The sequence below is a fragment of the Schistocerca piceifrons genome, chromosome 3, assembly GCF_021461385.2.
Source record: "Schistocerca piceifrons isolate TAMUIC-IGC-003096 chromosome 3, iqSchPice1.1, whole genome shotgun sequence".
Taxonomy (NCBI): domain Eukaryota; kingdom Metazoa; phylum Arthropoda; class Insecta; order Orthoptera; family Acrididae; genus Schistocerca; species Schistocerca piceifrons.
Window position 1 is genome coordinate 556,640,873 of NC_060140.1, and position 26,688 is coordinate 556,667,560.

Below are 26,688 nucleotides of genomic sequence, written 5' to 3' on the forward strand. Positions count from 1 at the left end.
TCGCCATACCCACACGTTGCCATCGGATCGCCACATTGTGTACCGTGATTCGTCAATCCACACAACGTTTTTCCACTGTTCAGTCGTCCAATGCTTGCGCTCTATACACCAAGCGACGCGTCGTTTGGCATTTATCGGCGTGATGTGTGGCTTATGAAGTCCGTGATTTCTCAAGAGCACCCCATTCTGCCCTCTCACGATGTCTAATGACTACTGATGTCACTAATATGAAGTACCTGGCAGTAGGTGGTAGCACAATGCACCTAATATGAAAGAGGTATGTTTTTGGGGTGTCCGGATACTTTTGATCACAAAAATGCAACTGTCCACATTCAAGAATATAATGGCAGGAAAACGTTTTACCAACAAATTATATTCTTCTTTTGTAAGATTGAAAAGGACAAACTACCATCAAGTAGTTACTGTAACTTACATTCCGAAGTGCTGAGTTTGCACATTTGTAAATACAGGGAAGCCTAACAAAAATTGTAAAATACTTACTCGATTTCATTGTTCATACTACTCACTCTAGTGCACATAAGAAATACATGGTATGTTCTGAAAGCGTTAAATCTAGTTTATCTATCAGCGTCGAATTCTACATCAATTTGCCTGTGCCGATGAAGAAGTCTCTACACTGATAAGTACTGTCTGATCGGAAATAATACCACCTACAATTACATCGTTCAAGGCAGAATATGGTGTGGAAAATTTTACCTCTAATTGCATCTATTAGTTGTTAATTAAATTTTGTATCATATCAAAAAGGAGAGTTTAGACAGAATAGGAAATGCACCAAGTAAGACCTCACATGTGAAAGACATTTTCGTTTGCAAATTCCTGGACCCAAATGGCGTGATGATCGTGAAACATATAGAAGAAAAATAATTAGGGTAAGTCAGGGTGATATGGTGAACCGGGTGAAATGGTGAATTGCTTTAATTCTTTACTGATTAAACAGATGTCTCTGTATGTCAGCATGCTAACAGTCTCTGTGTACGTGTTGAAAATCAGCTCCGTTTTAGAAAGCATAAGTACTTTGTACAAAACTTTTTTCGATGCTAAATAATCTTTATATGCTGCATGCATTTGTAGATGTTACTTCATGTAGCGTAGTCCGCGGGGTATTTTTTGATATATTCTGCCTTCTTATACTGCTTATGAACTACATAACCTAGAAATCGTTGCGTCTAGTGTTTGGAACTTATGCTGTGCTATTCACCGTTTCACCCATAGCAAATGGGAGAAATGGTGAACTTGGGCAGGGGTGATACGGTGAAGGACTTTTCTTATGTGTAAAGTTTAAAGCTTTTATTTAGGTACATCCCAACCAGGGTTTTTGACGTCATGAAATGTTAGCGTTTCCTATCCCATGCGAGAGTTATATTCTGTTTTTCCGACGTCTCAATACAATCGTTAATTTAAAAATTAGTTTATATATATATTTTTTGCTAGTACAGTTTGGTTTTTCAGTGATTAAAAAGTAAATGTTCTAACTACCGCCATTGTTCCAGGTAAAGATGCCTACATTTTACAAAAGACAAAAAGGATCCAGCAGTGCTGATTGGACAGAGGAGCAACTTAACGATGTCGTAAAAGCGGTGCAAAATGGAATGAACCTGAATAAAGCCTCAAAGGAGTTTCACGTTCCATGGTCAAGAGACGATTAGCAAACGGGTGCTTTACGAAAAAACCTTTGGGTGGGCCACCTGTACTAACACAAGAATGTGAGCAAAAGTTGGTAAAACATATCATAAAATTACAAAACTTCGGATTTGCACCGACAAGGACAGAAGTACGTACCATGGCATATAAACTAGCTGAGAAATATAACCAACTTCACAAATTTAACCGAGAAAAGGAAATTGCTGGAGTGGACTGGCTACATTTATTCTTAAAAAGAAATCTGGAACTCGCAATCCGCAAATGGGAAGGAGTTTGACAAGCACGATCAAGGGGTTTAAGTACGAAAAACGTTTCAGACTGTTTTTCATTGCTGCAGAACATCTTGGTAGAGCATAACCTCCTTGATAAGCCGGGAAATATATTCAACGTAGATGAGTACGGACTTCAGCTGAATAATAGACCAGGCTACGTGTTGGCAGCAAAGGGGTTTAAGAGCGTTCCAGCGATAACATCCGGTGAAAAGGGTGAAACCATATCTGTAATCGCTTCCTGCAATGGAGAGGGCATGTTTTTACCCCCAGCTTGTGTTTTGAAGGGAAAAAATGAAAAGGCCGAGTACAAGGACGGTATGCCGCCGGGTTCCACGATTTTCATGTCACAAAAGTCGGCGTACGTAACAACTGATATTTTTCTTCTGTGGCTAAGGAACCATTTTGCACCGAGGAAGCCTGAGGGAAAAGTCGTGATTATTTTGGGTGGACATAGCTCTCATTGCAGCAGCGTGGATACATTAGAGTTTGCAGAAGGAAAAAACATAATTTTGCTTTATCGACCCAGCCACACCATACACTATCTGCAGGCACTACACAGAGCATTTTTTAAAGCTCTGAAATCCTATCATTACAATGCTTGCAATTCGTACATTAAAATGAATGCAAATAGAAAAATTTCCAGTGTTCGGAGGACTGCTTACAGAGGCATGGGTACAAGCAGCTACGACAGGGAATGCAATATCGGGGTTCAGAAGCCCAGGAATCATCCCGTTTAATCCTGATGTCATCACCGAATACGCGTTTTTAACATCAGCTTCAGATCAACATCAGGAAAACAACGAACGACATGGAAACAGATCTACTTCACCTCGACCAAGTTGTTTGCACTGGCAGGAGATACCTAATCCCTCGGAAGAAGCAACTGCAGACGTAGATAACGATCAGGGACTTGAACACAAGCTTCACCACAACTGGGCTGTTCGCAACGAGCGGAAAATGCACAGGAAAACATGCAGTCTTCATCAGAAGCAACAGATATGACCTCGACAGTGGCAACAGAAGAATCTCAAATAACCCCTGGCAAACTCTTGGACCATATTTCGCCGATACCTATCCGATTTGAAGTTGCATCTGCAAGGAAGAAGTCCAGAGCTTTAGCTAAGTTTTGACTTCTCCAGAAAACATCGACAACCTGAGAAACAGAAAACGACAAAATGAGTCCGTGAAGAGTAGAGCAAATGCTAAAAAAAGGACCAAAAGAAAAACCGTAACCAAATGAAAAACCGTAACCAAAGGAAAAACCGTAACCAAAGAGACTACCAAAGGAATTATCAAAAAGAAGCAGCCTAAGAAAGGAAAAGCGTCTACCGCTGACATCGAATCCGACTCGTCGCTGGATACCCAATTGCAAGACGATGATGAGGACGCGGATGATGGAGAGTGTTGTTGTGTGGTGTGCGGTGAACTGTACAGTTGTACTAAAAAGGACGTGGATTGGATCAAATGTATTAGCTGCCCATATACATGGGTGAAATGGTGAAACTGATAAAAATAAGTATTTTTTTAAAACTTTTGTAGCGCCTTAAAGAGGATGTGGTACTGTTAATGTGTTACTTATGTATTTTGTGAAAGGAGAGTGTTTTTATTTTGTTTAAATGAACAATTTCTTGTCTTCTACGAGGCCGAAATTTTTTGTTCACCATATCATCCTGATTTACCCTAACGTCAAACTCATTGGAGCCGGCCGCTGTGGCCGAGCGGTTCTAGGCGCTTCAGTCTGGAAGCGCGCGACCGCAACGGTCGCCGGTTCGAATCCTGCCTCGGGCATGGATGTGTGTGGTGCCCTTGGTTAGGTTGAAGTAGTTCTAAGTTCTAGGGGACTGATGACCTCAGATGTCAAGTCCCGTAGTGCTCAGAGCCATTTGAACCATTTTTTAACCAACTCATCGGAAGTGGAAGACATTAAATTAAATTTCGCGAGACAGAAAGATTCACACCTGTTTTTGTTCACTGTATTTTTACAGGTTTTCTCAACTATTCTACATCGTTTGATTACTAATTATTGTGTAAGTATTTTTAAGTGCATATACAGTACATAGGAGGAATCACCTTAGACACCGCAAATATTGCAGAAATGGAAAGTGCTGTAGTGCTACTGATGTGCGGTTTTCACAGAATGGATTGGTAGTCACAAGCTAGTATTGTTAGCCAATAAAGAGATGGTAATAATAAAGTGTATATGTGTTCAAAAATTTACTTTTACAATGCCTGTTGATATTAACAAGTAGGGTAAATTAGAAAGTCATTGGTGCTTCTTGCAGGACTCTAATGCGAGTCGTTTACGAGAATCGTATTTTCAAAAGTTTCCACTCCGAAAGTTGTGCAATACCTATGGCAGCACACACTACAGAACGAAACAAGCGTGTACAGGAACTTATGTGTATTCTCATCAGTAACGAGACAATTGACTATCACAGTTTGTGTTCAAAATCACCACCGGCAGCGGCAGTACATCCTTCCAGTCTGATGTGGAACGACTGCTGACAGATGCTAATATTTTAACAACGATGTCCGAGCAGGCTGCAGTAATACGTCGTTGCATATCGTCGGATACAGTCTGTATGTCCTTGTAGACAACGTCTTTCAGTTATCCCCACAGAAAAGAGTCTATAGGCATCAAATCCAGGGTATGGATTGGCAAAGGTGCGGGCGCTCTGCGTCCAATCCGATGATTTGGAAATAATTTGTGAAGACATGCTGTAGTACTTCATGCGCTATGGCCTAGACAGTCATCATGTTAATACCACAGGTTCCTCCTAGTTTACAGCATCCGTGGAAGATGTCAGTTAGGAGGCTGCGATATTTGTGTGAGTTCAGTGTTCCGTCTACGAAACACGGGCCTATGAGCTGATGGTTCACTATCCCACACCACACTTTTGCACTCCATGTATGCTAATGTTCCACATGACGAACCCAACGCTAATTGTCAACAAACCAATAGTGTATGTTTCGGCGATTTATGTGGCTGTATTGCTAAATATGGCTTTATCACTAAACACGATACATGATACTTCTGGGGTATCCTGTCTTAATGCCCATGTACAGAAGTTAACATGATTCTTATAACCGTTTCCATGCAGTTCTTAATGGAGAGAGATGTGATAGGGATGGAACTTACGTCGATGGAGAATGCGTAGGACATTCGTCTGACTCATGCCACTTCCTCAAGCGATTGCGAGGGATCTAACATACGGATCAACTGCAAAAGCAGCACGAACATTAATTTGCCCAATTTTTATCGCCCCTTGTTTCCTTCTATTACGTTGTGCAGGTGTTACACTACCACTTTCGCATAACTGGTTGAATAGATTGATAAATAACTGACGAGATGATTGACGTATTCTAGGATATCTTGCCGCATACACCGTACAAGAACGAACGGTATTCTTCCTACATCCTCCACACACCATGAGCATGTCGATTTTTCTGCGTTGGTAAATCCCATCGCCCGCTCTCGACCTACTGCTTGGACTGCCACGCACTGTGTAGCAAGTCACAATGCACTGAAGCAACACACAAGCACATTGTAAGGAAACATAACGGCATTACACATAGCAACTACTCCAAGTGAATGGCACAATCAAGTGTCAGTGTGCAAACTTTTCAAAATATCATCTCTCGTAAGCGATTCACATTAGAATCCTGCAACAGACACCACTGGCATTCCAATTTATTGTACTATTAGTTTGTTAATGTCATCAGGCACTGTTCCATTTTAAAAATGTACCTCTGGACAAAAAATTCACTTTCTAAGTATTATTACAATCTGTTTATTATCTAACAATACGAGCCCCTGACTACCAATCCACTCTGTGACAATCGCACATCAATAGCACTTTCCATTTGAGCAATATTTGCGGTGGAAATTCTAGTTTATTCAACCTCCGTGAGGTGTGTGTGTGTGTGTGTGTGTGTGTGTGTGTGTGTGTGTGTGTGTGAATGAGTATAGTTTATACTTAGCTATTTTATTGAAAACAATTTCCTTAATCTCCCGTTTTAACCCTATATTTTTAATTTTATCACTAACACTGCCCAATTTTCTATGTTCTGGTGGAGAAACTTCCTCGTAGATTCGTTTATCAAAAGTTAATAACTGTTTTTGCTATTTAAAACAGGTGAAAGCGCTCTGAGCAGCATCTATTGACTCTGTTGTTGAGAACTACCACTTGCCACTGAACACATCCTCCTTTTCGAGACTTCCTATTAGCAAGTTCGTAATTCGTCGAAGTCTGCAGACGCTCATAGTATTCAGCCTGGAGAACAGTAACTTTCGTCGCCCGTGACAGATGTCTTATCGTAGCAGATGTACAAGTTTTTCTCTCGCTTCAGGTCAACAGGTAAAGGCAGCGCAGGCGGCCACGGTGAAACACTCCTGTGAGTCGTTCCTCGCTCATGCCAGTGTGTAATCGTTAATGGAACATTTTCTACGAGGTTGACAACCTTTTCCACCAGCTGAAATTCCAGTCTTTTGTCGGAGGGCGGCTCAAACCCGACATCTCTTCGCACTTTGTCTCATGGGCTATACACTTCTAAGCGTTGATCACTCTAATCTAAAACCAAAAGGTATTAAATACATCGGATGCAACTGCTGAAAGTGAAGCAGAGTTCTCTTTTTTTAAATAAGTAAATGTCATCAAAATATTTTAATGAGTAATCTACAAACCACGCAAAATCAGTGTGGTATCATCCTTCCAATCAGACCAGTCCTCACTAGTGTCATAATACGAGGACGTAAGCGTAATGGGGGACACAGTGACCTGCAATTAAAACCTCGCTCTATGTGATTCACGACAGTGAATTTTGCTCCAGGCCTTTCTGCCCATGATCAGATTTCATTAATGTACTAGTATCCCAAGCAGACCGACAGAGAAAAATCTCATTTAATAATCTACAGAAACTGAAAGCAGGCTCACCTTGAAGTCCTACAAAAGGACTGTTCTGATATCCAAACACAGGGAATAATTAATGAGTCGACATGATACGGTAACGCCTGGGAATTCAGTAGCGCACTGCAGGACACAACAATATTACAATACAATTTCCTCGTAGATCCACTACTGCCGATAATAACGAACATTTTTAACCATTCTCTGACCTCTAGCATCTTCCCAACAGCCTTTCTGCCAGCATTAGCGAGAACTTCCGAATCCACAATTCAAAATCAGCTTACAAATTACTTAACATCGAATAACGTTCTAGATGTATACTAGTCTGATTTCCGGAAAAATCACAGCCTGACGGCTGCTCTTGGAAAAATGTCTGACGAACTGAAACTAGCCATGGATAAATAAGAGGAGAGTATTATGTGCTTTTTGAGCTTCAGCAATGCTTTCGACACTGTCGATTTTGATATTCTACTTGCTAAACTCAGAAGCCAAAACTTTTCTTGAACTGTTGTGCAGATTCCACTCACGCCCTACGTCCCTCCAACAGCATGTAATTATTGGAAAAACGAGGACTCGATGGAAGACTGTAGCGTTATGGGTCCCACAAGGATCGGTATTGTGTCCAAAACCTTTTTCATTGTATGCTAATGATATGTCGACTATTCTCTCCCATTGAAAATATCACTTACACTCGGCGACTTTCAGTTACACCTAAGTGTAAGCCCAACAAACCGGCGCACAGCCATCTGGAAGGGAAATTTAACTTACTTGCTCTATCAGAGTGGGCGCAAACATTGGTTTAAAACTTAACCCACATAAAACGCAAGCAATCTTAGTTGCTCACAGAAGACTTACTATCCCTCTTTTCAGAGAATCGCTTCCACTCATAATCCTAAGCAGTACATAAATAACCATTTTTTTCTTCTAAAGAGAACTTGGGGATAATTGTGTACCATCATGTAGACTCGACTGAAAGCAAAACTGATGTAAGAAAGTGTCAACAGTACTTCATTTACAACAGAAATGTGAAGAAGTATTTCCTCTCGTGCTTAAAAGAACCTGGTAGAGTCACTAATACTTCTCATCCTAGATTACGGTGATCTTATTCACCAAGGACTTTCGTATGAGTGCTCACGCAGGCTGGAACTTACGATAAATGCTCGTCTGCGATACATTTATAACGCGCACGCTGTTTAGACCATATCACTCCTGCCTACGAACAATTATCCAGCTACGTGCCGATAAGTGTAGAGATTATCTGTGTCTGTTCTGTCGTCTTCAGTGAAGACTGAGATACTTTCCCCACTGGACGCTTTTCCAACTTCGGTACTTCTACTGTACTGCTCATTTGAAAGAAAAGGGGTTCCTGGAACGATAACGATATGACTACTTTCGAGCCTTTTACCAACGGCGTCCTCTGGATCAGTCTGCTGCACATGTCTGATACAGAAAAGGCGTTCCCAAAACGGAAAAACCTAAGAAAAAATCTGTCAGTTCACAGGCCTAATGGCTTCTCAATCAGTCTGGATACAACTCTTTCCATAGTAATGGCTCATTGCTTCCTCAGCATGCAACTAGAGCTCACAAATATGACATTTTTAAATACATAAGTGTATAACAATGAAATATAGTGTCCAATTGCTAATCAAAATGTATTGTTACAATCACCTTATGACATCTCTCTCCCCCTAATCACATTGAAAAGAACATTAATAAAATACATTAGATGTTCACAACACGCTACAGAAAAGTAAATGTAACACTGATCCGCTACAAGATGATTTTGGGACTGGGTTTCTAATACTGGCTATCGTTTTAATCATAACTATGCTAACTCCTTCATTAGCTACTGCCACAGACAAGGTCCTCTTGATTGCTTTATGTAGTGTGGCAGAAACATGTCTCTAGGAAAAACGAGTGTGTCGAAGATGTGTTATTTTTTCGCTGACAATTTGTCGTAGCTAGAGAGTTGACTGCTTGTTGAGAAAAACCGTTTATTGATTACGCGAAGGCTTAAAAAAGTCATCCTATTTTGGCTTTCTACTACTGAAGCTGTAATTTTTTTGCGTAGTTCTGCAGGATTCAGTTCGTTGCTTACAACAGAGTGGCCAATCTGATTTTGGGTATCACACCTGTTGCTTTGCTTTGTTCCGCAGCTTTCGGAACACTTTATATAATGCAGGCGTTGTGTTTCGCTTGAATCTTCCACACCAAAACCTCGTTTATTTGCCAGATGTAGTTCTGCAGGCAGTCGTGTTGCAAGAGGTTTCTTTAGCTTCGTATTATGTTCATCGTCATGATTTACACTAAGTGCATTATTTATTTACTTATTATTGCTTAAGCCTAACCAGATTAGGACCTTGAGGCCCTCTGTTACATCTAACTAGGAAGAACGCATCCAAAAAATACTGCGTAACAATCACAATAATAATAATATGTATTATTAATAAAAATAATAATTGGAAATAATAATAGCGGTATTAAGGATAAAATAATGCCGGTATTAAGAGTTATGTTGATTAGTTACTACAAAACAGTCACAATAACAGTAATCTGCATTATTAATAAAAATTAATAATTGGTAAAAATATTAAAAACGGTAACGCTAATAATATGATAAAGTAATGGACATATTGAGACTGATAATAATTAGTTTTGTACTTTTAAAACCTTGTTTGGTACTAGAAGAAGTGGAAAGGATAGTGAATAAGGAGATTGAAATGAAAATGACAATGGCTGTTAGAAAAAAGAGAATGTCAATAGATAGGTGTGCAGGCAAGGGGGAAGGAAACATACTCGGGTATGAAGGGCTGGCGAGAGTGAACTGCGGAAGAGATAGCTATTGTGATAGAAGATGAGTCATTTTGAAGTTTGATAGGATTTTATTTTCTCTAATATGGCGGGGAAGATTATTCAAAAGTCACGTTCCTGATAGAGAAAATGATTAATATAACATGACAGAGTTACGTAGTGGTACACAGAGGATTTTACTATGTTGAGAACGAGTATTTCTGCTACGTTGTTCAGATAGTAGTGTAAGGGCCTAAGATAAATAAAAGGGAGTGCAATGAGAAGACGACTGTGACTGCGTTCTGCTGTCGAATGCCCACACCAGGCAACTCAGGCCCAGTTCGCATTCACTCCAGTGGTTAAGGGAAGAGTGTCAAGCACGAATTGATGCCCCGTGGCACGACTGTGGCGGCGGCTGGTACAAACCGTAGGTTGGCAGTGCTATAAGACCAAGTCCCACACAGTCCCGAACTCATGGCCACAGCCGGCAGTGACCAGACGCCTGGTCGTGTAGCATGACACTGGCGTCGTCGTGGTGTTGCTGGACTATGGAAGAAACTGACTCCGTAGCTATTTACACGGCTGTGGGGCACATCTTTGCATTATTACCCAGCGCTGGTCATACAGCTCATAACATGGTTCTTGTCCTGAAATGGCAATACTGCCCTGCCCCATCCGGCTACTACTGTCCCGCAGTGCAGGTTTTGCCGAGTATGGCTGGCCCGTCTTCAATTCTTTTGTATATATAGAGGGTGTTCGGAAATTCCTGCTTCAGACTTCTAGGACCTGTGCAGTAGAGTGAGTACATAAAATTTCGAATAGGGACCCAGGTCCGGAAACTTACAACTTCCCTGCTACAACTGTTAGAAAACATGTTTGCTACGTGGGTTTCTAACAGGGTAGTCATGGTGGGAGGGGGGTGCTTAAGTCGGATCAGTTGATGTCATTTGCCATCCATCCTACCTCTGCCTACCCTTTCCTCGACGACGTTGTGTAATTGTGGTGAAATGTGTATGCTATGGAGTCTGACGTTGGGCATAACAATCTTCATAAAGGCGACGAGTAGCTCATTCATTACTGTGAGCTTTGCCATACAGAAGGATCATGTCGGTGTATTCTGTACTCAGCCATGTTACTCTAAAACTCACAGGCACGTAAATGAGGCTCGAATTAGATCAGAGAGGTAGGATACAGGTCAAATGACATCAATCAATCCGACGTAAGCACCCTACTCCCTACACCATGGCTAACGAGTTGCAAACCTACCTAAAGTCTATTCAACGAGAGCTGGGACGAAACATTAACAGTGTCACGTGAGCGACTACGCTCGTTTCCAGAGAAAGCATGCGGTGTTCACGTGATACGTAGGGGTGTGGAAAATCCTTGGCGCACGCTTTGCAGCTGCCGGCGTTCGGCTGGCTGCTGACTTGTCACAGCGGACCGTGAGAAACCTGGGCAACACTGTACGAAATAAATTTAACAATAATGTTAAAATAATGTTAAATTGAGTTCATTCTGTCGAAACAGATTTATTTTCATTCAGGTTGCTAACAAAACGCTCCATTCAAACACAATTATTTGTTAATTTTAATAACAATACTAGTATAATAATGATAAAGGACGAAACAAGGTTCACTCTGTCGAACTTGACCTGTTTTCATTGAGGTTTATAACAAACCGCTCCTCTCTCTCCTCTATAATGCAGTCTAATTTCCACATTTGAGTTTCCACTTTTTCTACGACATGGAGGGCGCACTTGTTCCAATCCTCTGCAGTCACTGTTCTTACCGCTTCTTCTAGCAGTACTTTAACTTCCGGCATTTTGTATGTTTTGTTTTTCGCTGCAACATAGCCTTTGATTCTGGCTCACACTAACTCGATGGCGTTTAATTCACAGTGGTACGGAGGAATTCTGAGAACAGTTTTCCCTGCATTCTTCGCCATTTCATCTATTGTGTATTCGTTGTGTGCTGTTCTGTGATTTTTAACTGTATCTAAAAGTTCTTTCTTCAACATACCGTCTTCGAAATCGACGTTTTTAGATTTTAGCCACTCTGATACTACGTGCTTATTGGAATTCGCACTGGGAACTTTTTATTTTCTCCGAGAATGGTACGGCGCGTTATCAAGAACAATAACTGCAATGTGTGCGATAATCAGACGTTTTCCTTTACCTGATGGGCCCTTGCTTCCGGTGGATAATCCGGACAGAAACGCTTGTTTCGAGGAATTTATTGTGTCATCTACCCAGACGTAACTTCGGGTATGTCCTGCGTTCACCCACGTCTCGTCCAAATAGTTAATGGGTCTGTCTTCATCTCTCAACCGTTTAATGGTTCGAAGATAACGCCGACTCCATATAATGATGTCATCCCTGTCTATTAGCATGCTATCGCGCCCACACCGGACATATTTGAAATTCATTTCTCTCAATAACTTATAAAATGTAGTTCTCTGAGAATTGCCCAGATCTGCATCTTCGTTCACGACTGTCACCACTTTGTCAATTGTTGGGAATTCGTTACGAAAAAAATTCGTGTACTTTCTTTCGCATCGCATTTCTATCGAAGTCATCAACACTTTCAGAAAGTTTCTGTCGTAATTTTCCTTTCTTGGGAGACTTCAAAGAGTGTGTGGCCTTGTACTCACTTATCACATGATACACTGAAGAACGTCCAACACCCGTAGCTGAAGCTGTTTTCCAAACAAAGTCACTCATCGACTGGTCTGGATGTAACAGTTCCGTTTTATGCACATTAAACACCATGTGCTTCTCAGAAGAACTTAATGATTTCTTCTTTGCTCGCTTCTTTGGTAAACTCAGAACTGACACGTCGACCTCGCTCGCTGGATCCGTGGATAACATAATGAGGACAGCCGTATGTGATGCTAATGAAATAAGTGAATATATAAAATAAGAAACTATGGGATGCTATTGGATGCGCACATAAACAATGAATGCTCAGCGTGACTACAAAACTATCGATGTCAGAGATAACGTGGGCTCGGTGAAACAATGTCTTCTAATGTCTTAGACACCGATAATCCGCAAACGGAAGTGGAGCAACTGCAGACTGTATTTCTGAAGAATGGGTACTCGTCCCAGCAAGTGGATAGAGCGCTGCAGACCTGTAAACGACGGAACAAAGAAGAGGAAGAGGCCCTTAAAACGACTGCCTCTTTACCATATACTGGTAATATTTCAGCGCAAATACGCAGAATACTAAGAAAATATAAAGTGAAAACAATCTTTCGCTCTCCTACAAAAATTTCGTCGCTGTTGGGATCTGTCAAAGACGACCTAGAGCTGCGCAAGGCAGGTGTTTACAGGATTCCGTGTGAATGCGGCAAATCTTATACAGGGCAAACGACGCCTACTGTGCAGGATCACATTGTAGAACATCACCGGCATACTCGCCTTCTTCAGCCTTGTAAGTCTGCCATCGCCAAACACTGTATTTCCACCGGTCATGCCATGAATTACAACGAGACAAAAATTGTGGCCCACACGTCTAACTTTAAGAGTTCTATTGTTAATGAATCCGTGACGGCTGCCTGACAATGAGTCTCTTATTAATCGTGACGGCGGTTACCAATTGAATTCGGCACGGAATTCAATTGTCGAAGAACGTTGTGTCCTCCGTAGCCGGCGTAGGTCTGTGATGGAACCGCGCAACGACAAGTGAATCCACCACGCATGTGCCGGAGGGGTCTTAAATACCAGAGCTCAGGGAGTTTTCGCTAATAGCACCTGAAGATGGCCAGAAGACTCTGCGCCGAAATATTGTGGTAGGAAGTTGCAAACATCCGGCAGTTCGCCGAAATTTTGTGGAACACTATGAACGTATTTTGATTTTTCTTCATTCTTGCTTCCATTATCAAGTACCAAGTCAGACTGCATATCTCGTGCCTTTACCTTTCCTAAATCCAAACTTTCTATCATATAACAGCCCCTCAGTTTTCTTTTGTCATTCTTCTCTGTAATTACTATTCGTGTCAGCAGCTTGGATGCATGAGATGTCATGATGAATGTGCGGTAGTTCTCGCAACTATCTGTCACCGCTAACTTCGGAGCAGCGTGGAGAATATTATGTTATTATTCCAAAAGTTTGATGGTACATCGCCAGTCTCAAAGATTCCATGTGCTAACTCGAACAGTCATTTGGATGCCATTTGCCACAATGATTTTAGAAATTCTGCTGGTATGTTGCCTAGCCCTTCTGCTTTGTTTCATCTTAAGTCTTTCAGGGCCCTTTTAAAACTACCTCTTACACTGGATCCCCCATGTCTTCCCTATCGACTCAATTTTTTTTCTTGTATGAAGCCAATGGACAAGGCCAACAGTGTACTCTGTTCCACGTATATGCTCTTTCTGCTGCGTTTAACAGTGGTATTCCCATTACACTTTTAATGTTAGCACTCTTGCTTTTAATTTAACTGCTGGTTGTTTTGACTTTTCTGTATACAAGTCCGCCCTTCCGACAATCATTTCTTTTTAAATTTCTTCACTTTTTCCTGGAGCCATTTCGATTTTACTGCCCTGCATTTCCTGTTTACTTAATTCTTAACTAATTTATTTTGCTGCTGTCTTTCCCTAAACATTTGTGTACTTCTTTCCTTCATTGACGAGTTGAAATATTTCTTCTGTTTCCCATGATTTTCTCGGAGTTGTCTTACTTGTATCCACATCTGACTATCCAACATCTGTGATTGCACTTTTTAGATATATCCATTTCCGTTAAACTGAATAGCCTACTCCGATATTGCTCAACATAGTATTCACATCGTTAGTGGACTTTCAGAATACCACATACTTCCACACTGATTCTTCCGTACGTTTCTCTTAAACTTCAATCTATTCTTCATCATTACTAAATTATGATCTGAGTCTATATCTGCTCCTGGACATGCCTCACAATCCTATATCTGATTTTGCAATCTCTGTCTGACAATGGTGTAATCTAGCTGGATGGAAACTTCCCATATCACCAGGTCATTTCCAAGTACACCTCCTTTTCTTCTCTTCGGACCTTGAACAGAGTATTGGCTGTCAGTAGCTGAAATTTATTGTAGAACTCAATTAGTCTTTCTTCTCTCTCATTCCTACTACCAAGCCCATATTCTCCTGTAACTCATCTTCTACTCCTTCCCGTACAACCGTATTCCAGTCCTCCACGTCAATTAGATTTTCGTCTGCTTTGACGTACTGAACTACCCGTTCAGTATTCTCGTCTACTTTAACTGTCTAATAATCTCCTGCTTGAGACGTCAGCATGCATACCTGAGCTATTGTTGTCGGTGTTGGTTGTTGTCGATTCTGATGGGAACAACTTAATTTTCTACTACGTTCAAACTGCTGACATTCCATGCTGCGACTCGTAGAATGCTATCCCTTTGTTCGTTGTTCCACCTTTTTCTCATGGTCAGCTCTCCAGTGGTAGTCCCCTCGCAGAGATCGGAATGGGGTACTAAACCGAAATCTTTTGCCAATGGAGAGTGCATCATAACACTTTTTCAGTTACAGACCACATGTCCTGTGGATACACCCTATGTGTCTTTGATGCAGTGGTTTCCATAGCCTTGCCATTGATCATTGCTGATCGTTCGGCCTTTTCGGGCAGTTTTCCATTCCGGGGCCAAGAGAATGCGCCGAACCTCTGTGCGTTCCTCCATGCTCTATGACTAGGCCATTGGCAGAGCAAGGGTGACTTCATATGCCGGAAGTATTGGGCCACCATTGCTGATGATTTTCATTCTTTCGGTGGCTGAGTTCGAACCTCCGACCCATGATATTCTGATTACTACTCAAAGGCGCTACGCCTAGACAACATTTTTAATATTTTAATGTTGCTTGTCAGTCAGATGGTAGTGAGCTTCACCAAAGGCATATGGTATGGGCCGTTTAAGTAACTTTATTTTTTGTTTTATAGCACGGTGCAAAGACTGAACAAGAAACCGGCCAGCGAGGGTAAAGGGGAGTGGTCCGATACTGACATGGCGAAAAGAGCAGCTGCCGATCATTTTAATGCTCATAGAACTACACTGCATAGGAGAGTAAAACCATTGTAGGGAATCAGCAAACATCAATGACGTCTCAGTTAGGTTTTTTCAAACAAACCACATGAGGGACTCACATTTCTGGTTAATGACGCCAGCGAAGACTGAGACGATTTGGCAGAAAATTTAAAACTTCTTCACAGATTTAAAAGAGAAAATAAACTGACAGGTAATCGTTTTCCCTCAGAGCTTTATTAAGAAGCACCCAGAACTGTCTCAGAAAACCACAATCTCCAAATGTTATGCGTTGTTTCAGCTTCAGTCGACTAGCTGAAAATTTTTTTAACAATCTGTTTTCTTTACTATCTTGTATTTTGATATATAAACAGATTAATTCGTTTGTGAACCGCAAAAGAGCTCTTTTTATTTAAAAGCCCAAATCTCGTTTTGTGGTACACACTACCCGACACTTTTCTTAAGATCTCGACCTGTAAGCCATAGAAAATTTTTTCTTGTTGTGTGCCGTTTTGGTTAGAAAGTTGTTTTTCCCCATTTACATCAAAACAAATGTCAAGTAAAGGTTATACGCTTTTACACCTTATTTTAAAACACAACAAAAGTTTTATATTAATATGCCTTAAATGTCCCGTACTAGCCGCCATTTCCCTGTTAATGTTACAGGACAGCCAGACTTTTATTAATAGAAACTGCGCTGATTGTGCTCTTGGATTAATACAGTAATTGTTAACTGTCAAAAGTATTACATTCTTATTTCAAGCACTTTGTATTTCCTTTGCTTAAGTCGAATTTTAAATTATTGTTTCTTAAGTGGAAACGTATTTGCAGTTAATCCCACGTTTGAGTGGTTCATTTATGTAAGAAATTGGTGACATCAATATGGATGGCTCGCATTGCAACAGTATTTAATTAAATTCATTTGCTTTGTTTCTCAAGACGTAGTATAATCTGGAAAGAATAAATAACTTCATTTTTATTTGTAACGTTTCGTAAAGTGATTGGTGAAAAAAGTGGTAATTCAACACCTTGTGAGTTTCATTCTGGTCTAAATGTGCATTTACCCAAACATAAATTCATTAACTGTTCCAAGTTTAATGAAAGTAATTATATTCAAAATTCGTCCCTCAGGGCTGGTGACAAGTATTAGAAGTGCGAATTACCTGTTTTCAGAAGGAAAGTTCTTAAGTTGAGTTAGTACTGCTTCTTAGCTCAGTGTTAAATAGTGGCATTGTGTTTTGGTGGGAAACATTATTTATCAAACCAATAATGAAAGGTAAAAAGTGAAGCGAAGCGTTAAACCTACTTTCTGGACAGAACGACCCCTAGTTCTTCACTAAACGCCGCGGAATAAATATGATAATCTTAATAATATTCAAGCAGGTTTACACGTAGTTAAAATTTGTTAGACATTTCAGTTCAAATCTAAACAGTTCTCCAAGAGTAAATTTTATTATTCCTTAGGAATCTGTAGTTAGACGCAACGAAAGCCATTCAAGATTTCAGCAAAGTTATGCAGTTTTGTAGGCGAGAACGGACACTCGTAATGGAAGATGATAAAGCACATTATAATTAATTAATGATAAGCATCAGTTTGCTTTTGTTCTACAATATTACTTTTATTGTTAACCGGCTTTCAGCTTACAAGGCCATCTTCAGGCATGTCTGAAGATGGCCTTGTAAGCTGAAAACCGGTTAACAATAAAAGTAATATTGTAGAACAAAAGTAAACTGTTGCTTTTCAGTCATTATAGTTTTGTTCTACCAAGAACCGAAGGAAGATTCTGTTAACACATTACAATTGCAAATGGATTAGAGATGTGTACAATCGTCATAATCTCCTCTTTCTCTTGTCAGTGGTACATATCCTACTGACAGGAAGTAAAACTTAATTCGACCACTACCCAAAAACGATTATCAAAACTACGCTGTTATCTGTAGTACCTAAAGCCTTGGAGTACATTGCTCATGACAGCTGAAGCGATATCTCAAATTTTGTAAATATCAATCATGTTCCGAAAACATCGTAGCACAGCAGTTGTATTAGTCAATTTGACTGACCATGTCACATATGATTTACACAGATATGTAGCATCAGGTCAGTAAAAATTTTGATACTGTTGATTTCAGAATATTACTTATGAAAATGAAGCAGTTGAGTTTCTCAAACAGTGCAATACTTTGGCTCTACAGCTAACTCAGAAAAAGATATCAACGAACCATCTGTGGGGTCGGAAAAGCCCTCATGGAAACATGTGCTCAGTGAAGTCCCTTGGTGTTCAGTTTTTGCTCCGTTGCTTTTCTCATTGTAAATCAGTGCTATTTCATCTAAGTCACATGATTATAACAACCGCATGTATACTGACAAGATACAGGGGTATCTAAGCTCCAGCTGTAATAAAATTGCCGGTGCTACATCAGGAAATAAATTACGAACTTTGCTCAGTTACACAATGGGCACAAAACGTAGATCTTAAAGTAATCCTAAGAAGCGACACGTCATCCTCATTTTAAAGCGAAATTTGCTCAGCGGACATTTTAATTATACACTTCCTCCTGTATTCCTTAGTGGTATAAAATTACGCTTTGAAAAAAAACCGTAAATCATCTCCACATAATTTTTGATGAGCATCTAAATTGGAAAGAAATAACTGTTACAACACGCAGAAAATTGTTCTCTTGCCTATATGCAGTGCGAAAGTATAAACGATAAGAATTTAAAATAAAAGGAGAGGTATACTTTTTTTAAAAAAAATCTCACGAGATAGATAAGGATGCTTCGCAACTTTAAACTGATCAATAAAATAAACAATGACCTACAGAGCATCCCAGAGTGCCCCAGAGAGCATCCCTGAGTGCCCCCTGAGTACTTAAATGAAATAAAAATTCGTTAAATTGAATCCTTGACCAAACTAGTGAAAATTTCAGACGACTGGAAGTAACCATGAATGCTTACACAAGAAATGTGAGTAACATTCATTGTTTGATTACGTGCTCTGCTCACATTGAACGAACGCGACCAAATATGAGAAGTGATTTCAAACTCTATTCTTTTCTTCATCGGTTCCTTAGTTACAGTTGTCGATACATCTCCTCTCATACCAAACATCTATCAACACTCCATCACTGCAACACGACTCCACAGAAGTCCAGTTCCTCAGGTGTACCGATATTTGACTCTAAATTTTTCTCCATCCCTTTCTCTATGTCAGCTACGCGACTCATGAACGAATTGCCCTGATATGTGCGTCTTATCCAAAACCATTGTACATTCAAATCTTGATTTGTTATCATTGGCGTAGTTTCCATCTTGGCATATTTCACGTGTTCTTTTTTGTCCCAGCTCTGATCCAGTCTCTCCGTGACACTGTCGACACTATCCTGGCTTTCTGATCCCTATCGATTTCTGTTTTCTACCTTCCATCTTACCTTCTAACCTTACTCTGTCGATTCCTGTTCTTCCTTAGAAACTATTCTCTTTATTTGGTCCTTTCTGTGCAGCTGCCATACATTTCTGGTTGACACTGTTGCTCACATTCGACAAGAATTTGCCCAATAAAATGCCAATAACATAGACATTTTCCTGATTCTATATAGTAATTATTGTGTATGTATCATCATTATCGCTATGTATTGCTCTTATACCAATAAGGATGTCTGGTTATATGGAAAAGATGGTCTGAAGGTTTTCTCTTGCCAGGTGAAATAAAAAAAGTCGTTCGTTAACAACAAGTACAGAACGGAAAGAACACCTAATATACGTATATATTAACTCTATCTTTGGTAAGATTAACAGATAAATATGCTGGCTACGTCAAGAGATAGTACTGCTAAATTCATAAAGGACTTTTTATGTGGTTGACTTAAGTTGAGCGAGTAGCTGCCTCACTGCAAAATACTTACAGATTGCATCCGCAACGCTGCCAAAGCCATAATGGGTGCCGTATCTGGATTCCAAAGCTTTGACTGCTTTCTCAGCCATTTTGTGCTGTAACAGATGAAAATATCCCTTCGTGTTGACTAATTACGTAACTTTTGAGATTCTCAGGAAGACTCTCCTGCCTCACTCGCTAGACAGTTTGCAAAATGCCTCTATCAAATTCACGTATTTTTCATATAACAACTAGTAATATACATGACTTTCACTCGGCTTCTTTTATTATTTTTTATAATTTTTATACTTGTTAAAACCACATTGAAGAGTTTTGCTGTCTTTAAATATTTGAACATATGCACATCATTAGATGTCTTGATCAACTTTGTACCAGCATTTAAGCTATTTTTTTCTTCTTTGAAGAAAACGTAAAATTATCTGCTCTTTACGACAAACCTTAGCACTATTGCAATAAATGGTCGACTCAGGAACTTGAGACCAAATTGGAACTCAAAGAAAGAGAGTCCACTCTCTATTAACATCGGAACCATTTAATCGTATACGCTTACAGGAGCGAATCAAGCAGTAAATTGGTACATTGATTAATGAAGTTGAATCTTGGAGATGTAGATAAACAGGAAAGCCATATCACGGTCATACTACAAAAATGCCCCAAATTTGACGACACACGTAAAAAATATTGTACTCAACAGATTTACATGTGTTTTAACAAACAAATGTTTTCTACATATATAGGAACAAAAGAGTGCACTAGTATATGTCTTCAAGTTCGTCTATTTAGCACAAATACGAATGAAATAAAAGTTGAAAAATAAATAAGTTATGGTATTTAAAAAGGCATTGTAGGATTGAGATGAACGAGAGGAAGGAATCAAATGATGAGAAGTGACAATGGATGTCCTCTTACCTAAATTCTAGGCTGTGGTATTCGACGTGTGGATGCTGACTGCGGGTCAGTGGCTCACATTCCACCGACATAAATCACGAGGGTAATTTAAGCGTGCTAATGGGAAACACTACAATCTATAGCACAGTCTGTGACTACTCCTCTGAACACATTACCTGCCACCATCACAATTTCGTCAACACGGCTGCCAACACGTGGTCCATTGCAGTGGACACTGACTAATTTGACTGGAACGTTAGAAATTGGCTGTTACAGGAAACTAGTAAAGGTGAGACTGGATGGTCCCTGCAGGCTCATGTTTAAAGACAGTTCCAGGAAGGCAACTCGTGTTGGTGTGTTTCACATTATTTTCTTTTGCGATGACACAGCAAAGTTCCCACGAAAAATAGGTCTGCTTTGATAGTGGGTTATAAGAGGACTGCATACATCCGTTACAGTATCATCACCTGGTTAGCTACCTTCCAGCAGAGGTCACATTGTGTTCAGAGGACCTTTCTTCATACAAAGGGACTAAGGTTCAACATCATATTAGTGAAAATAACTGTTGTTGTTGTTGTGGTCTTCAGTCCTGAGACTGGTTTGATGCAGCTCTCCATGCTACTCTATCCTGTGCAAGCTTTTTCATCTCCCAGTACCTACTGCAACCTACATCCTTCTGAATCTGCTTAGTGTATTCGTCTCTTGGTCTCCCTCTACGATTTTTACCCTCCACGCTGCCCTCCAATACTAAATTGGTGATCCCTTGATGCCTCAGAACATGTCCTACCAACCGATCCCTTCTTCTGGTCAGGTTGTGCCACAAACTTCTCTTCTCCCCAATCCTATTCAATACTTCCTCATTAGTTATGTGATCTACCCATCTAATCTTCAGCATTCTTCTGTAGCACCACATTTCGAAAGCTTCTGTTCTCTTCTTGTCCAAACTATTTATCGTCCATGTTTCACTTCCATACATGGCTACACTCCATACGAATACTTTCAGAAATGACTTCCTGACACTTAAATCAATACTGGATGTTAACAAATTTCTCTTCTTCAGAAACGCTTTCCTTGCCATTGCCAGCCTAAATTTTATATCCTCTCTACTTCGACCATCATCAGTTATTTTGCTCCCCAAATAGCAAAACTCCTTTACTACTTTAAGTGCCTCATTTCCTAATCTAATTCCCTCAACATCACCCGACTATAACATCGAAATTTAAACCATCGAGATATATTTTCGTACCTAACGAACAATATTACCTAATTTCTGTCTCTCTGTTGCCTCAGGAACAAGCAGAAAAATCGTTACTCAAATGCTTCAATTAATTATGTAAAAAAAGTGCAAAATAGTAAACTTTGATTCAGTTACGTATCTGTATTTCAACCACTAAAACTTCCATCTTTTCTAATAGTGCACTACTGCAAATGCAAGTGACAGAGACACTGGCAGCCTTTCAAGCAATTCGAATGATTGCGGAAAATGTTGGTCTGCTCACCAGTTCAGCGGCGTTGTCGGCGACTTCGTGAGATGAACCGTAGGGATAGATGAGGAGCTGCCTGTAGTTGTGGAAGCTCAGGTAGACTTGTAGGTCGCTGCCCAGGCTGGTCAGGAACTCTGACATGGCCTTTGTCTCACACTCAGAGAACGCCTTCGGTCCAGCGTAGTCCTCACGACATTGGTCGCTGCTGGCTCCCCCTTCTGTGGATATTGAACGATTCTTGAACATTGAGCACTACAGTAGGTCGATAATTTACCAAGTCTTCGCTCTATGGGAATCTCTAGAGCTGTGCTCTTTATGCTTAGTGATATTCCTCTTTAATTCCACTTCTTAAAACTTTCCTTAGCAAATCTGGTTATAACAAGAGCTTATTGAAGCTGCAGATGAGTGCTAGCAGGGAGCACGGGTAGAAATATTTCTGTACCAATTTGCCTGTACTAGCATATTTCCCTTTGTGCATTCCCTCATTTAAATTAAAGGATAGATTTCAAATGAGCGCAGCTGATGATGTTAGCTGATTCATTTTACCAGCTATAATGATCATTGCAACAAGTCTTGCTGAGTTAACAGCCAGTTGAATTTGGTATTCACTCTGCCGTTTTCCTATATTGAATTGTTTTTAAAAGGTAGAGTACTGCAAACACGACTGATGTAGTAATTGTGTCACCATATATTAGTTCTACGTGATGATGGCAAATACGGACACCACTGGTAAGTAATCTCGCGCATCCATCCTTTAACGCTTGCTGTGCAGTCTGCTGCTCATGTCAGACTGAGCCTTCCGCTGGCATATGCTACCCGTGGCAGTGTTTGGCCCTGCGCAGTGTTGCCGGCACTCGAGAAGTGCTCTTGCTTCAGCTTGTGCCGCGCGGCACCTGTGCTATACTGATGTGGCCGTACAAAGGCGCATGGTGAGCGGATGAGTACTTTAGTCAATACTGGCAATCTACAGTCACTGTCTGTAGTGTAAACCTTGGGGTGTTTGTCCAACATTTAGCATTGATTTCAACGTTACAATAAGTATGTCGAAGATATTTAGCCACTTTTGTGTTCATGTGGGTTGCAGAAAGCAAACACGGCACGTTAAGAAGCGACAGAGATAGTTTTCCGAGCATGTAAATTTATCCGTGGAAAGTCAGAAGCATAAACAGTGGAACAAGGATACGCTTACCCAGCACAGCCAGCTACCAGAGTAGCCACCAGGGTGCCACGAAGTACGATTACGCTCTGCCTCTCTCCGGGCGGAATGCGGCCCCACAGTCTTACCTGCAGATCGCCGTAGCTGCAGCCTAATTTTAGTTAGTTGCTGTCTGACATTTAAGGCCCAAAGTTGCGACACTGCCGTGTCCAACTACTGTTTGTAGGCAGCCACCGCTGCGCTCCACCCCTCACAGTGATAGAAAATCCCATTTATGTCTCTATGTTCTACAAAAACCACATTACAAAATCTGAAATGTACGTATGGCTTACATTTCTATAGTTTCTAACCACGATAGAAATCTGTTCTTAACTTTAATTTGTCCAAGCGAAATAGTTTCCATAACTGTGTAACTTACTAACACCAATTTCTTCCTTGATTACCAACATACCTCGCTCAGTAATAGATCTTACCAAAGGTTGGTATCACGTTGGATTTCATATGTACAAATTTCGGGAGATGACATTCTTTTGCAATTCTGTCAATATTTAAATTGGGACGAGTATGGAGTTTAAATTATCTATCCTTTATTTAAAAAAATCCCATGAAAGTTCTTAAATTCACTTATATAATAGGTTTGTATAAAGTCTTTAAGCATTTTACAAAACTCTCCATCACTTTAATGATTGCCAGACCTCTATTTTCTCTTTTATGTATGACATTTTCGAGACTTATAAACTTTTCCTGCTTGATAACTAGCAAGCATGCCGCTCTGTGCTACTGAATCGGCGACATTTGGGAGTCTACACTACCAATCTGACATCGCTCCATTGTTCGCAGCAGCTATCCAACCTGATCACTGTCAAATGTCAGCTGACGTAAATATAACTATAGGTAGTGCTAAATAGCGCATATGAAATACTGCTGAACACTTCGTGCTGAAGGAATGGAATTAGACTCACAAACTGTCAGCCTCTATGTTGGTGTGTAGCTGCAACCTCTTTAAAAATGATTGCAAGAATCACTGTTTCGTTAAAGAAAATTCTGCCTCCACGAACACTAGGTACAGCTGTGTTGGCGTCTTAAATCAGTTTGGTTTCACCAAAGTAAAAAGTTAGTCTTCATTGGCAAAAAATATACTTAGAAGTAACCGTAGGTTTAATCGAATCAATCATCAATTAAGTTCAATTTCCGCGTTGTTTTATTTTGTTTTTTAACTGTTTTAGCAATAAATGTTTCAGATCGAGAAGTATTTCAGGTTAAGAAGTTAGGAGCAGATAGGTCATTTCCTGTCGTACTCTATAAGAGTTTCATAAACAATACAAAACGAAGTTAATATATTTCCAAACGTTATGCTTTGTCACTTACTTTTACTTTGCCTCAAGTACCAGTTATATGCTTTCCTCAATGGATTTCCTACTTCCTTCAACTAGCCTCAGGATTACCATAAGGAATCAAAAATGAAATTATCAGAAGAAATGAATTCTCCATTACGATTAGCTTGTAAATTTCTACACAATTCCTCTTTAGTCAGAGTTTCATCTGGCATTAAAGACGTCTAAACAAATTGAAGTTGTAGTCTGCATTCAGCCTTATTGTTGGCGAGGGAGACATTACATACCTGCCACAGTGTCACATTCTTCTCACATGGGCATGCGAAGATATCACCAAGCAGTCGCATATAAGACATTTACATTTACATTTACATACATACTCCGTAATCCACCATCGGTGCGTGGCGGAGGGTACCTCGTACCACAATTAGCATCTTCTCTCCCTGTTCCAAACAGAACGTGGGAAAAATGACTGCCTATATGCCTCTGTACGAGCCCTAATCTCTCTTATCTTACCTTTGTGGTCTTTCCGCTAATTGCGTACAACACTTTTGCTTGCACGTCATGCTGAGACTACTGATATACTTATTCTTAAAACTGCAACGTGCGTCGTTCTACGAATTCACATATCCCAATAAATGCAGCCGTTTCCACAAAAAAAAGTAAAAACACTAAAAAAATTACTATTGAAATCTTCATCATCACAGATTGATAACAGCCAATTTGCAATAGCCTATTAACGTCGGACAACAGTTTCTGAAAAGTGCAATCGTCGCACTACTGTTACTAAGATTTTAGTTTGAGTTAGTGCATGACTCTATAGACACTCCAATCTGCTGGGCTACACAGCACAACGGTTTTCTCAAACTTCGTTGCGATGCCAGCCCTAACTCTTCTTTTGGTTTAAAATGATGTACCTCTTGCCAGGGTCCGAGGAAAGGAGCGTAGCCTAAGCAGCGATAGCAACCAGCCTCTCTGTGTTTCTTCTCACGCAACCATTTGTGTCGTACAAGTAACGCCACGTACGATTCGCAAGTGTTTAACGGGTTGCCCACGACGCGTTAGTTATGAAGTGTACGTTAGTTATGAAGATTGGCTTAGGTACTGAGAAGGAGAAGTTCTCGTACTGCCAAACGATTCGGCTCGTACACTGTCTTGTTACATAAATGAGACCAGCTGTCAAAAACATCAATAACCACCTTTTTTGACGCAGACAACTGCGAGACATGCAGGAAGAGAGCCAATGAGATTCGGGAAGGTACAGCGTGGATGTGAAACCATTCTAACTCCAGTGCCGTGGCGAGCTGCTGAGGTTGAAGATCCATGTCTTGAACAGCCAGAGGAACACGGTAAACTCGTCCTGCCGCTTTTTGACCCCCGTATGTATACTGCAAGCTTGTAACACATTGCATTGTCCTGCTGGTAGGTGGAATCGTACCAAGGAAAAACTACTTGCATTTAAGGATGAACCTGGTCCCCAAGGATACATGCATGCTTCTGATAATCCATTGTGCGTTCCAAAATGAAGAGATCACCAACGGAATGCCACGAAAATATTCCCCAAACCCTAATTGCTGCTGCGTGTTTGCTTTCTAACATTTCACGCTGTACACGCCAACGGCCACCTGTCCAATGGAGCATAAAAATCGTTTAATCGGGAAAGGCTACCTGTCGCCACTCTATGGACGTCCAGCTGCAGTACTGATGTGCAAATTCCAGCCTTCGTCGTCAGTGAACAGAAGTCAGCATGGGTGCCTCAACCAGGCACCTGATGCGGAGGCCTAAATGCAGCGACGTTCGCTGAACAGTCTTTGAGGAGACACTGTCGCCAGCCCATTGGTTGAGTGGGCGGTCATTTGCTCAACAAATGGACGACTATTCGCCCACACACATTTCTGCAGTCGTTGTTCACCTCTGTCAGCTATGGTCCGTGGTATGCAACAGTTGCCTCGGTGTCGTGTTTGAAGGGCACCATACGAACTGTTTACAAACTTAGAAATTTCGCAAATGCTTCCAACCTTGGCCCAAAAGTACTGATTGTGCCCTTTTAGACGTCAGACAAACAGCTCCGTTTCCTTAGTACGACAGCAACTGCACTGTTTTCCGCTTTGCCCAGACGCGTTCTATATACGCTGCACTGTTACTAATGTCACCTGCCGTCTGTGAGTGGTTATTGCTCGTTGAAGCGACCGTAACGGATGATCACATTAATGTGACTTGACCGTATATTTAGCAGATGCAGCGTCAGCACAGAAAGTAAGAGTTTCTGATTTGCTGTTTGCTGCGC

The 26,688-nt window shown here is 40.6% G+C and overlaps 1 protein-coding gene across 1 annotated transcript in view; it reads right to left on the bottom strand.

Annotated features, from left to right (window-relative positions):
- The window catches only part of LOC124788830 (zinc carboxypeptidase-like), a 110,021-nt gene that overhangs the window by 3,685 nt on the left and 79,648 nt on the right, over positions 1–26,688 (bottom strand). Inside the window, exons 7-8 of the mRNA XM_047256111.1 lie at positions 21,927–22,129; positions 19,550–19,634 (exon numbers count right to left, since the gene is read on the bottom strand). Coding sequence (XP_047112067.1) covers positions 19,550–19,634; positions 21,927–22,129 — 288 coding nt within the window. The remainder of the gene's footprint in view (positions 1–19,549; positions 19,635–21,926; positions 22,130–26,688) is intronic.